Source organism: Haliotis rufescens, unplaced genomic scaffold, assembly GCF_023055435.1.
Source record: "Haliotis rufescens isolate VD_foot unplaced genomic scaffold, xgHalRufe1.0.p SCAF_10, whole genome shotgun sequence".
NCBI classification, from domain to species: Eukaryota; Metazoa; Mollusca; class Gastropoda; order Lepetellida; family Haliotidae; genus Haliotis; species Haliotis rufescens.
In genome coordinates, this window is record NW_025963780.1 from 41,524,266 (window position 1) to 41,538,051 (window position 13,786).

Sequence of the window (13,786 nt, forward strand, 5' to 3'; positions counted from 1 at the left end):
AAATACACTGACGCAAGTATATTCTATTCAAATCAATTGTATAATTGAATATGCTTTCTTTTACATATTACACAACATCACTGCACAAAATATGAACAGTTGCAGTAACACACTACGGTAATCGCATTAAACATCATTTTCAACTGTACAGTATTTTAGTATTTCAGTTATATCATGGTGTATCAGACTGATGTGGGATAAAAATCCGAAGTGGTTCAGGTCATCCAATGGGTGTTCGGGAAAAGGTGAGCGTATCCTGCCACACAAGTGGCACCCGTCACAAACACATGCAAGGACAAGTCAATTGTTCACCTGAACAAAGCACGGAAACACACAATGATGCCCGTCCTCAGTTTTACCGAGCATGTAATTATTTTGTCCGTCAAAAACATGGACGAGTATAAACAATATGTTCATTCACGTTATACATGTCATACATTTGACAAAATGTATTGACTCGGAGCATTATTGTTAATCACAGCGTATGCAGTTGAACTCATCACCCATCCCATTATTGATAACCCTTCTTGAAGATCTATGAAATCAGAAGCTGCAACACTCTATCTTTTAACTGGCATGTCAGACTTCTATTTCATTACTCAGTTTTATTTGCACGGATTACTATGGAAGGGACATTGTCTCGTTGTCGCATTGTCGCATTGACGCCTTTACAAAAACAAGCAAAACGTGTCAAAATTAACAAAAGCGCGACAATTGGCCATTTGTCGCATTGTCGCGTGTTCGCATTGTCCCTCTTTGATAATCCTTTTCTTTATTTTACAAAAGGGCGACGATGCCGTAACGCGACATTTTCAAGGTCAAAATATGTCTCATTGTCGCCCCATCACAAATGTGTATAAAAGGCGTAAAGTTCAGTTATTGTTACAGTTAGGAAGTTCAACCTGATAAATGTACGTCTTGAAATGAAAATACAAGTCCGTCCGCGAGTCCATAACGTTTTATTGTGAGCTCTTCTCTAAAAGTGCTTAGTGTTCAACGCCCAGTTCCAAACACGTAGTACCTCCTCAATAATCCACATACCTCCAGTGCAGTGGTCTTCCGGAAGATCTTACTCTTGACCGCATTAGACAACTGACGAGTGCACGCCTGACCTGTGACCTCGTTGCAACCCTCGTGATGTGTTTGCCGAAGGGAGAGGTGTAGGAAATGTGTGCTCCAGCCCAGCGCAGAGCTCGCGACACACTGTATACTGATGTATACAGTATATTGCAGTTGATAAACTGTATACTGCATGTGATACTTATTTGCGGAAATGTTACAACTTTCAAGATTCAAGATTCAATTTGCATATATTTCATATACAACAGACCGCCATCATATATCACTGGAATACTGCTGAGAGCGGCGTTAAAACAAATTGTTTTCATAATGGAGCGCTGCAGTCATTTAAAATAGAACCGTATACATATGTACATGTAGTACCAACTCACTCTATTTGTTTCGAATATTCAGCAGAAAATATATTATTAACCAGGTCTTTGGGAAAAGATATCAGATTTTTATAAGCAGCCACATAGGGATGATAAAGGGCCCCTCGCTGATTAGGTTCTTGTTTACTTAAGAGCAGAGTTGGCCATGTTAGATGATATAACCAAAATCCGGGAGCTCCGGCGGGGGCAAGCTGGTCTTGTTAGTGTATGGTATGAGCTGTGACGTTGACCCAAGAGAATAATGTAAAACATGAGACCAACTCAAGTCTATAATGATTGGATAAGTCTAGATTTCCACAGCTCTAGCCTGAAATTAAGAATTGTTCTATGCTCCATTTTAATTGTATTATTTTCATTTTGTAGACATGGATGGACCAACCAGGAAAGAAATTGATGGAATATTAATATCACATGTTACCACTGATCCAGTTAAATTCATCACACAATAATAAATTAGTATTTGACATTACGGCATTTGATTATTAGGGCATGATCATGTACATGTTCACTGTAGTAATGTACACACCAGTCAACTTGATTATAATTTTTATCAAAGTGTAGCGCGGCATCAACGATTACTTTATGATATCCTCACTTGTCATCGATGTATTGACATCGAACAATAGACGGCAATTCGAAATTCTTATGGATAGCTTCAACAGGGACAGCGCCGGTGTCAGTACAATTTTCCTAGTTAAAATAAGTATTTACAAAATATAATCTGAAGCAGACAAGAACAATATTTTGTTATTAATGCTTACTTTCATGGATAGAATTAAGGCAATCTAGGCTTGCCCAATCGTTCTAGACTTGAGCTGGATTCCTTTTAAATTTATTCTGTATGGTCTGGGAGACGAACGGGCGTCAGTATCGCATGGAGAACTGGGACAGCCTTAATCAGTGTAGTCGGATATATATATATATTCTTTATTCCTCCATAGGAGAGTTACAAACATATAAATACAGTATTTACAAGTGTACGAAAACAGGCATTTTTATGTTAAGTCTATCCCTGCTCACATGTCAGAACATATAATGTTTCTTCACAAGGTCTATATATTTCTTCAATTGGAAGAGACCTATGACTGCAGCTTTTGCAAAGTTCTCTACCATCTCTGGACTTGCTGGGATCGGGGGCGTACATGCTAGGAGACAGCAAACTAACTCAATTTCCTGCTTGTTATGGAGAGCCACGCTGACTTCCACTGGACAAGTGTCGACTATGCTACACCACAAACTGTCTCTGAGTTGCTCTGTCTGTGGACATATACACACAACATGGACGAGCAAGTCCTGGTGGGCAAACATACACATGTCACACACTCCCTGGACTTTCCCAGGTCTCCAGACTGCGCACAAGTGGATCACGAAGGTTGCAGCTTGTTTCAGATCTGGGTTTCTTCTAGCAATTTCCCATGCTTTGTGAGGGGAGATAACCGGATGAATTTGTTTAAAATGCATTAGGTCTGGATCAGAGTTTATGCGTTTTCTCCAGGTTTCAAGATCATTCGCTTTAATGGCATCTTTCACAATTTTCTTCCAGGTATGACAGCTGGGGAATGTACCATGGGTACTAAATCTGCTCAAGAATTGCTCAAGATTATATTTAGACATAATACGTTTAATGTCAGGAACATAACCCAGGGAAGTGGTAGAGCAATAGTAATTTGAGAGGGAAAGCCTAGTACTGAAAATTCTTCTCGGAAGGAACGTTATTCTACTATTGCATAGGTTCCCTAGAAACAGAAGTTTTCTCTTGTCTATTTCAGATTCCAAGGGGGTCCATCCAATTAGGGCATTACAAATATCAGTCCGTGTGCTTCGAGGGAGACCTTGTGCAATTTTTAATGCAGCTCTCTGGGCACGCTCTAAAGATAACAGTTCAGCTTTGCTTAAGCCACACCACAATTCACATCCATACAGGGCTCTTGGTACACAGACGCTCTTTAAGATGTTGGAACTCACCAGAGGGTTCAGTCCTCTTACGTGGACTCCTGTTCTTAACAACGCCATTGTGGTAGACCTCATCTTTGAGCAGGCATCTAATGTCCGTTCCCAGGAGCTGTATTCCGAGTCAAGTAAAATTCCAACATGTTTAATTTCTCTTGTAGTAGTGATTTCTTGACCATACAATGTTATATTGATGTTAGCGGCACTTGATGGGCCAAAGGTCAATAATTTGCTCTTTGACGGAGAAAATGTAAACCTCCATTGCCCACTGTATGTTTCACAAATAGACACCATTTCTTGAAGATGTGCTGGCACTGGAGAGATCAAAGTGATATCGTCAGCTTGGGTGGGAGCAGTAATGCTGACGTCCAGTACAACAGATCCCTTCTTACTCCTAACTAAGTTTCGCAAGAGCTCATCTATATACAGTAGGTATAGTTTTGCAGATAAAATGCTCCCTTGTCGAACACCTCTGTGAAGTTGAAACCAGTATGACTTCTCGTTGTTTGCTAAAACGCAACTTCTCATATCCGTGTAAATATGATCAAAAATTGTCCAGAGCGGATGTGGCACTTCCATATAGTAGAGTTTCAGGAGAAGGCCAGGCTGGTAGACAGTGTCGAAGGCCTTAGAGCTATCAAGGAATGCTACATGAACTACATCAGAACGCTCTGAGTAATGGTAAGCTGTTTCTTGTACCAGAAATGATGTGTGGATTGATGACATTCCTTTTTGGAAACCAAACTGTTGATTGCATGGGAAGGAGTCAGAATCTGTGATCTGTGGAAGTCTTTTAGATAGCACAAGTTCAAACACTTTAAATATAACTGGAAGGAGTGTCACGCCTCTATAAGAGTCTGGAGACATTTTAGATTTATCTCCGCCTTTAAATATGGGTACTATAACCCCATTCTTCCAATCTCTTGGGATATATCCTGATTGTAATATGAGATTGAATAGTAAAGCAAGACATCTTGATAAATATTTTCCCCCATACTTCAAGTGTTCATAGGTGATTTTGTCTGCACCTGCTGCCTTGTTGTTTTTAAGTGAGAGGCACAAGCGAAATACCTCCTCCTGTGAAGTAAATAGAAGTTCAGCCTTGTTACCTTCTGCTTGGATTGTTTGACGTATTTTCTCAACTTCTTTGTCAATGCCCCCTTTGAATTCATCATTATAATGTGGTTCATATTTGTCCATAAATACATCTTTGAGATGGTCTGCAAGGGCATTGCATATCTGTCTGGGGTGTCGGACCTGTTTGTTTTTAATATTCAAACATGAGATCTGTTGTTTCCTTTTTCCTCGTCGTAGCAGGGCCCAGAAGAGCTTCTGGTCAACGTCACTTATCTCGTCGAGCTTGTTAAACTCTTCAGCCTCAAACTTCTGGGCAGCAGTCTTGAGTGCGTTTCTAAAGGAGTCTTTCGTTTCCTTATATTGTTTGAACTCTTCATGATCCATTCCCCTTGGACGTCCATTCTTAATCCATATATCTCTGCGCATCATCATAGCATGGTGATGTTCTCTCACTGCACCTTTCCAATATGGCTTTAAGTGCTTAGAGAATTTGGATTGTGGAATAAATTGATCTGATGATGTGATAATACAGCGAACTATATTGGCGTAAAATGTTTCAACAGTTTCTGAACTACACCCCTGCTTTGGAAGAGAGACTGACCACAGCAGGTTGGAGACGCTAGTGGTGTAATCCTTTAGGGTGCCATCCCTTATGACCTTTTCCCAGGACGGCTTGGAGAAGTGAGGTTGACTGTCTTCTTCTTCAATGATGCTGTTAATCAAGGAGCATATAACTGGGTGATGATCAGAGATATTATAGGGATTATCTCCCTTCACTTGCTAGAATGACATCTAATTTCTGAAATGAACATATTTTACAGAAAAAAACAGTTGTTTAAACAATACTTAAAAAATATAAGAACAAGGAGCCAAGAGCCAAATATTGGGCTGTGTTGGACATATTTGTTTCGGGTTCTTATGACCTGATGCCTTTAAGTATAAAGATAAGTAAGTATAGATGTTGTACATATTCAAATATGTTCGTGATTAACCCAACCTTGAAAAATATTGAAAGATGAGTGGTAACTATTTATGCCATTATTTCAAATTAGAATGAGAGCACATCAGGAAAGCATGGTACTTTAATATACGTATCTTGTTAACCCAATATTCTTTTTTAAGTAAGAGCAGCATGTCTATCGAGAGTATAGGTTTGGTGCGTGACTTATCACACAGTACTTTCAGAAAGTGTGCATATTCTGTTTATCGGCAATAAATAACATAAGACGATTCATACGGGTAAATACGATTTACTTCAGAACTAGTATAGATTATTTAAGGTTAGGGGGAAATGTATGAAATTAACAGAACTTTGGCCGGGTTTGAAGGATTTGGGTCCTGGCTTGGGCTTTGTGTTGGACGTGTAAACGGCATTTCCAGGTTTGACGTATCAATGACAAAAATGATGTCAGATGCAATTCTCTGCCTTTTCGGGTGAACAATTGGCTTGCCTTTTGATGTGTTTGTGGCGGGTGCCACCAGTGGATCGGAATGAGCTCGCGTTTTTGCGAGCATCCAATGTCATCATTTATTATGATAAATCATGAAACATGCTCCTGATGTTGTCGCAATGGTGCAGTTGGTGCTACTTTTGGCAAGGGTTTCTCATGATAATGGAAATGCTTATGTCGCTTTTGTTGACCGATAAACATGAAAAGATATAATGTTAGTGTATATGGTCATGTAATTAAGAAACAAACGACGAGTGGGAGTTGTTTATTGTACGATAAACAACGACCGAGACTCGTTTATTTCTATATGAGATATCAACATTACGTACAGCCTCTTTTAGGGTGTTAAATTAGGAAAAAATACACGCTTTACAATATTTACCCGTACTTAAATAATGATGATTCCTTGAATAGAATCCGACAGCGGCCATGCTAGATAAATCCATTTTAGGATTTGAGTTTGGTCCCGCATATTCTCACAATTTTCTCGTCAATCATCTGTTACTTTTCTCTCAATACCGATTGTCATATCACTCTCACTTTCGGATTCTCCAGCAACATTTATTGGGAACAACTCACTAGACACATACCTCTCAAAAATAAGGTCAAATTTACAAATTTTACTTTTCAAGTTGCGAGTGCATGTTCGAATCTCAATAAATGACGTCATGATAGAACAATGTTTTATCGTGAAATAAATATCGCTTACTTCTTTGTTCTTTGTGATTTATCGCGTAGCTATCTAATATCATCAAATGCCAATTTCTAATTGCTTTATCATGACGCATCCGTGTCATGTGGCAATAACATACACAAATATCGTTGACTTCGACGTTGAATAGTGTCAAGAAATATGATTATCCTCTTGTGTGCAATATTCCTGGTTGATAAATCTAACATATTCTTACTTTAAGAATAGCGACTATACATTATTATATATCCCTTATCAGGTCTCTGTAACATTTGCAAAATGATACAAATATAAAAATACAACTGAACCTAAATGTAATGTTTTAATATCCTTACGTTGCTGAGTGCAGCATTTAACAACAAACAAACAAAACATAATATCTTTAAGAATTATGTTAACAATTCCGATGCTAAAAATAATCTCACAATCTCCATACCTCTTTCTCTCTATGAAAACATAATATTAACTTCTTTTTTTAATAATCTGAAGGAATAAGAATGGCAATACTATCATAATTATCATCATTATTTATGTTACTTATCCTCAAGTGAAGTAGTCCTCCACACTATACATTCAGTGAAGAAGCCCATGAACATATGAACTATGTAACATACATTCATGGAAATTAGATGAACAGTTGAAGTTAGCAAATGATATTATTCGGTCGAACGTCTATCAGCCATCTATTCTATTCATGAAGAACATTTCACGTGGGACCAACAGAGGGACTTATGACTATCGACTTGCTGATTATTTTTTATATTCATGCCAGCTCAAACGATCTATTGGCTTGATTTATTGTTATGGTATCCACAAAATAAGTAGGATCCGATTTTTTCCGTTTTTGTTGAAATAAAACTGAATAATATTTGCTGTTTACATATCAAAGTTTGCCAAATTGTTACAAAATGTTTGCCCACAGCAAGGCTACGTATCCCCAACATATTGTGCTAGGCACAGTATCACTGGACTGAGGGAGGGCGGTATTCCTCCTTGTGGGTCACCTGCTTGGCAATATGGGACGGGAAAACTGCAGGGGGTGAGGGCAGTTAAGTTGATGGCACAGACAGATAAGAGAGATCATTTTACAAATGTGAAACCTCAGTCCACAAAGGAAGAGGCGAAAGCTGAAACTTGGTGAGGTTTACAGAACAAAGGCAGTTATTTCTAGTTTCTTACTGACTCTCGAAGATACATTTAATAAAACAATTAATGCGTGTGTGTGTGTATGTGTGTGTGTGTGTGTGTGTGTGTGTGTGTGTGTGTGTGTGTGTGTGTGTGTGTGTGTGTGTGTGTGTGTGTGTGTGTGTGTGTGTGCGTGTGTGTGTGTGTGTGTGTGTGTGTGCGTGTGTGTGTGTGTGCGTGTGTGTGTGTGTGGGTAGAAGAAGAATTGTACACCATAAAAATGGCTACGTATGTAGTTGGGGTAGATATGTTGAATGCCCGGCCAGTATGACCTTTGAGTCACTACAGTTTCAGTCATTAAAATGCGTAAAACAGTATTTGAGTGAAAGAAAACACTATAAGTGAGGGAAACAAAAGACCTCAGTACAGGCAAACCCAGTCCCCCAACCCCAAGTCTGCATGTATCAATACTCATACCTGCCACATCCTCAACCACTTAACTTACTCACACAATCATCTGACAACATGTTCGCCAACCCTCGTATCACAACGCACGTACGCACGCACGCACGCACGCACGCACGCACACACACACACACACATTCTTCTTTCCCCACCATTATGTCTACGTCAGCCATCATGGATCCATGCGCATGCTTTCATACATAATCCATACTCCCACCATTCCCCAACATCCATCGAACTATAACTATATCCGCCCTCATGTATCGGTATTCGTGCTTTCATACATACATACACCCCCCTACCATTCCCCTACATCCATCGCAGTATAACAATGACTATAACCGCCTTCGTGCATCCGCACTTATGTTCACATTGCATTGCATATGCATCGAATTACACGTTTAAAATATCGTAAATATTTTACAACATGTACATATTATATATCAGCAAACAGAGATTATTATAACGCAATAGATTTCATCCGTCAAAACATCACAGAAAGAGGGGCAGCCTGGAATTTTACAATGGCATCTGAATGCACTAAGACGTTCAACTGGTCAGGAGGTGAGAGTTGCGGAAGATTACGGTAAACTTCAGTTACAGATCTCCATTACGAATATCTAAAGTATGAATAAAGATCACAGCTTGCTATCACGTGTACTTCATGCCTGCAGAATTAGCAATGTCCTTAGCTCTAAATTGTATGTCTAAATGCTTATGTAGACAAAGACCCAAATGTATATAGGCATGACCATATTATATTCTACGCAAATATCACCACATTTAAAAACAAAGCTAGATTGAGTCTTTGAAGGGCATTAAGAACTGATACACACAAGGAAATATATTTATGAATGTCAACGGAGGAACACTGCGTTTCGGAATATATACATTTCTCCTTCATCAGGTGCATATTATTAAATGCTATGAGGCAGAGAACATATATTTGTACCTGTAAGAACAACAAAAGTAAAGAGATAGCAAAGAAGGGAACGCAACAAGGGAAGCCAACAGATAACTGGCATGGCGCTGATTACCCCACCTCCCGTTTGCCCATTGTCCATTTCCCATTACCAATCATTCATATTAAGTAAAGTTTTGACTTTAATTTGTCCATTGATATTCAACCATCAACGTCTATTATCTTCACCCTAAAAATATGTAGTTTACTGAGAAAGTGGTATCCAAATATAATGTGTGTTACTGTTGACCACTTTCTTAAAGGCATTGTTGGTTAAAAGCTTTCGGTCATAGAAGCCGTGCCATTTTTCTCTTGTCAGAGGAGAACACAAAGTATACGTCATCTGGACTAACATTTTTGGTTCGGTGGCTGGTTTAGATCGCCAACTTTGTGTTCTGGCGATTGGGTGCCTCACTCACAGTGTGGGTTCAAATCCCGGACGGGACTCAACCCAAGAAAGTACGAGAATCTGTACTTTACTCAGAAAGTATTATCGCAATTATAACATTTGTTGTCAAGAAAACACAATAAATGTATATTCGGCTTTGGATGGGTAATGATATCACAGACATTAACGGATATTGATGATGACTTGGAGGAGCTTCGTAACGCACGTCTTCTCAATTCAGGGATTGGTAAATCCAAATATGTGTGTGCGCGTGCGTGCGTGCGTGCGTGCGTGCGTGCGTGCGTAAATGTGGGCCTGTTGGATGTTACATAAAACATTCATCTTGGGCGGGATGGACGTTCGAGTTGGATTAGCATGTTAACTATATGATCTTCTTTAGGCAGAGAATGCCGCGCATGAATGTATTGATGAAATTCCTAGGTACATGGAGCCTTTTCGTCCCCAGGAATACCCACAGTGGAGACTTCAATGGGGATAGGGTGTACGCAATGTGCTACCTGGTAGATTGTGTGTCATCAGACCGGACAACGTTGGTCTTTGACTGATTGTGGCGTAAAACACACTTATTCATTTACTTATATCGGAAATTGAATGTTCATCTTAATTGTTATTGTTGAACATGTAATATATTTTGAAAGAAATAAAACAGTGACATAATAACTACAACTTTATGTGAGCGCGAGTAGCTTTTTTGGAATGAGATGAATAAGTCTTATAAAGTTGTAAGCTTCTTCACAACCGTGTAACTATGAATTGACTTTATTGGGTAATCGAAAAAGAGATAGGACCTAAAATAGCCAAATTTCATACGATTTCACTTGTCCACCACCTTGGATGCAAGGCGAAAACATTTCAGCGCGTTTGAAGCCACTGAGAATGCCCCCTGCAGAGTTGGACGAACATTCTGCGGTGGCGCGGCTGAGTTGACCAGAGGCTATCAGCAGTATTTCCTGTCCAGGTTATTTAGGTCAGTTGTTTGTGTGTGTGTGTGTGTGTGTGTGTGTGTGTGTGTGTGTGTGTGTGTGTGTGTGTGCGTGTGTGTGTGCGTGTTTGCGTGCGTGCGGGGGGGGGGGGGGGGGGGCGGGGGGGGGTGAGATTGGGGGGATAGATGATAGATTTAACAACAAGTAAGGTCATCTTGAGTGGGAGGGTATTCGCAGATGGATTAGCATATGAACTATGATTCTCTTTAGGCAGAAAATGAGGATCCACGATGTTCGACGTGGTAGAAGTGTGTTATCAAACCTCACAGCATTGGTTTTTTGACTGACTGTAGCGTCAATACAAACTCATTCATTTACTTGAACTGAATGTTCATCTAAATTGTTATGGATAGTCACGGAGCCATGATCCAGAGAACAGGGTGTCATTAGATAGAAATAAACTAAGTAATAATAGGATTACCAGAAAAACGGGGTTTTACACACAAGGAAATAAACTTCGCTCATTAACACCAGAGTAATTCAGTACAAGATTGAAAACTGCCCCTTAATTATGTATGACATGCTTGTCGGGTATTGCTACATATATATGTGAAAACAAAGTTATTAAAATGAAGAGCAAAACTGATGAAAGTTAACAATAAACGTGTATACGTGTTATATCGTCACTGCAAAAATAATGATTGTTTGTCTTTAGTATTAACATTCAAATACATTATATCTGTATTAGCGATATTGTCTTTGTTCCACCGGTGAGTCAGCGTTAGCCGTACTATCTCGTAGTATAATTGTATTTCTGAAGACATCACGATACAGTTTTTACGATGCATCACGTCTGCACTAGCGCTTGATAACAGCCTTGTGTTTGGGTGTTTCAGTGGTTTAAATCGCTGCTCTTGATATTGTTGATTAAACTTTGATACTCTGAACAATATAATGTTATGTGAGAGGTTGACTTTAGAACGGTAACATACTAATAGTATATAGGATGACATAAACAGAACAATGAGAAGTTCGTCCAGATAAGTGTATAGGCAACATTTAATAATTAAAATAATTACATTCAACAACTCCCCTTTTAAGTCAATTTTCCTGACTTATAAGTAAATGCAAGAACAATCGGCCGGAATACAATTTATAGTTCTTGTCCACTTCCATATGACTATATAGCATACAATAAGCTATCGGGTCCCGTTTAGATCGGTTTGGGTGGCAGCCTAGATAGCCATAGAATAGTTTCATCTTGGAATCTCCCATATCACTGGGGATCCTCTTCAATTTAAATGGAGTTACTCGTTACGATCCCGAACCTTCACGTGACTGTGTTTATGAACCATTGTCAAATAGTGGTGACATTAAATCTAGGAAACAATACGCGAAATCGCGCATGCACAGAACGGAAAATTTGGTCAAGGCATTAAGTAATCCGCATGCGCAGAACGATTGATTTCAGTACTTCCGCTAAGCGCTTCGAGTGCAGCGTCAAACGCGGGCCTGTAATCTAACACGCGGGGACTGACCAATGAAATCTGAGAAGTAGAAATACCGGTAGACGCTGTTGCTTGATTGACAATGTCAATCAAGAAAGGGAGGAGCTTAACGCTTTCGTTCTCTCCCAGTAAATTCCGATGTCAAATAACGACGTTATTTGGACGGAAAAACGATGGTTTGAAAACGTCCAAATAACGTCGTTTTTCCGTCCAATGACCATATACGGAAAAAAACGACGTTTTCGTGTTTGCAGTGTGATGTGAAACCAATTTTATATATATATGTACGTGGGCCTGATGCCTTATTATCGAATAAACTGATTGATTGATTGACTGACTGATTGATTGATTGATTGATATTTGAAAGAAACAAGTCCTTGTCGACAAAACAGGAAATATACATCAGGTCATGTTGGTGTCAGCAGTTTAGAAATGATCAGTAAGTACATCCGTGTCACTGTATGATGTTGCCATCCTCAGCTCCCACCAACTGCACCATCTCTGGATGTGGGTTTGGAGGCAAATGTATCGACAATGCTGCTGGGACGGCGTCCACCTGCGTCTGCTACCAAGGATTCGAACTCAGCTTCCAGACATTCGAATGCATAGGTGAGTAACAATGATCCTAATATTAAGAAAGTTTCCAACTCCAGTTGTGTCCGAGGACACCTTTTTGCGTTGTCTAAACTCCAGTTTTTATTCATTGCCGTGAAGTAACTGGAATATTGCTAACTGGGGCGTAAATATGAAATATAAGGGAAAGAGAATGATCAGAGTAGAACATGTTAATCCTTTTCGAGAACACCTGGTGTCATCACTCATTTTTAGTGATCAATTCGTATAATTTTAACCACTATTTTGTCCCTTACACTCAATGGATTCTGTGTCGGCAGATACTCGATAGTGAATATTCTCTGGTGTGGAAGCAGTAGTACCACTGTGTCAGTGCATGTTTCTCTTCCAGACATCAACGAATGTAACTACACCAGCGCCGCCCTGTGCAGAAACGGCTACTGCTACAACATGTACGGCGACTACAAGTGCAACTGCTACCGGGGCTTCGTGCCGCACTACCCCGACGGAAAGACCTGCGTGCGACGTAAGTGACTGGCGGTAAACATGGTTATTCTCGACTCAAGGAAATTCGAAATCCAGAAATTCTACCGGGGTTCCACTGTAAGGATATCTTGGTGGGTAGGGGTAGTGGCTGACAGAAAATACTAAGCGACCCGATCTCTTTTCCTCAGATGATTCTACGGACAAAGAAGAAAGAGAGTGCTTTATTTGGGGCAGGAGTCGTACATACACATTTAATTTCATTTTACATAGAGCTGTTGGGCAGCTTAGTTGTAGAAGCGATGGCTCGTCACGCCAGAAGACAGGTTCGATTCCCCACATCGGTGCTATGTTTTCTGCCCAAACTGAGTCCATGGCCGCGATAGTGTTGGAATAGTGCTTAAAAGGCGCCCAACCCAACAAATCCACTAACAAAACACATAAACTTGCAACTCGATGACATTGTACGATTCGTATGCTAACTATGAATGTCCTACTGTTTCAGCTATATTCCCTATCATCAACAACAACAACAACAATAACAACAACAACATCTTTGGCAACATGCCAATCTGGCTCTTGTCTTTGCTGTTTAGAGAGATGTAAGAAGAACAACATCTTAACAGTGTTCTAGTGTGTCCAAGTAGACAGCGAAGGATCGCAACACGTCTGGCAAAGGATCCATAAAACAAATGTACTGCAATGAATAAATATGAATG

At 39.8% G+C, this 13,786-nt stretch overlaps 1 protein-coding gene across 2 annotated transcripts in view; it reads left to right on the top strand.

The window, feature by feature from the left end:
* LOC124146705 (latent-transforming growth factor beta-binding protein 1-like) overlaps positions 1 to 13,786 on the top strand; it is a 39,116-nt gene extending 25,330 nt beyond the window's left edge. The window contains exons 2-4 of one of the 2 annotated variants that reach the window (XM_046517137.2): positions 12,492 to 12,620; positions 12,976 to 13,110; positions 13,573 to 13,786. In XM_046517137.2, coding sequence (XP_046373093.2) covers positions 12,492 to 12,620; positions 12,976 to 13,110; positions 13,573 to 13,673 — 365 coding nt within the window. In that variant the 3' untranslated portion in view covers positions 13,674 to 13,786. The remainder of the gene's footprint in view (positions 1 to 12,491; positions 12,621 to 12,975; positions 13,111 to 13,572) is intronic. The other variant, XM_048390733.1, reaches the window with a different exon arrangement.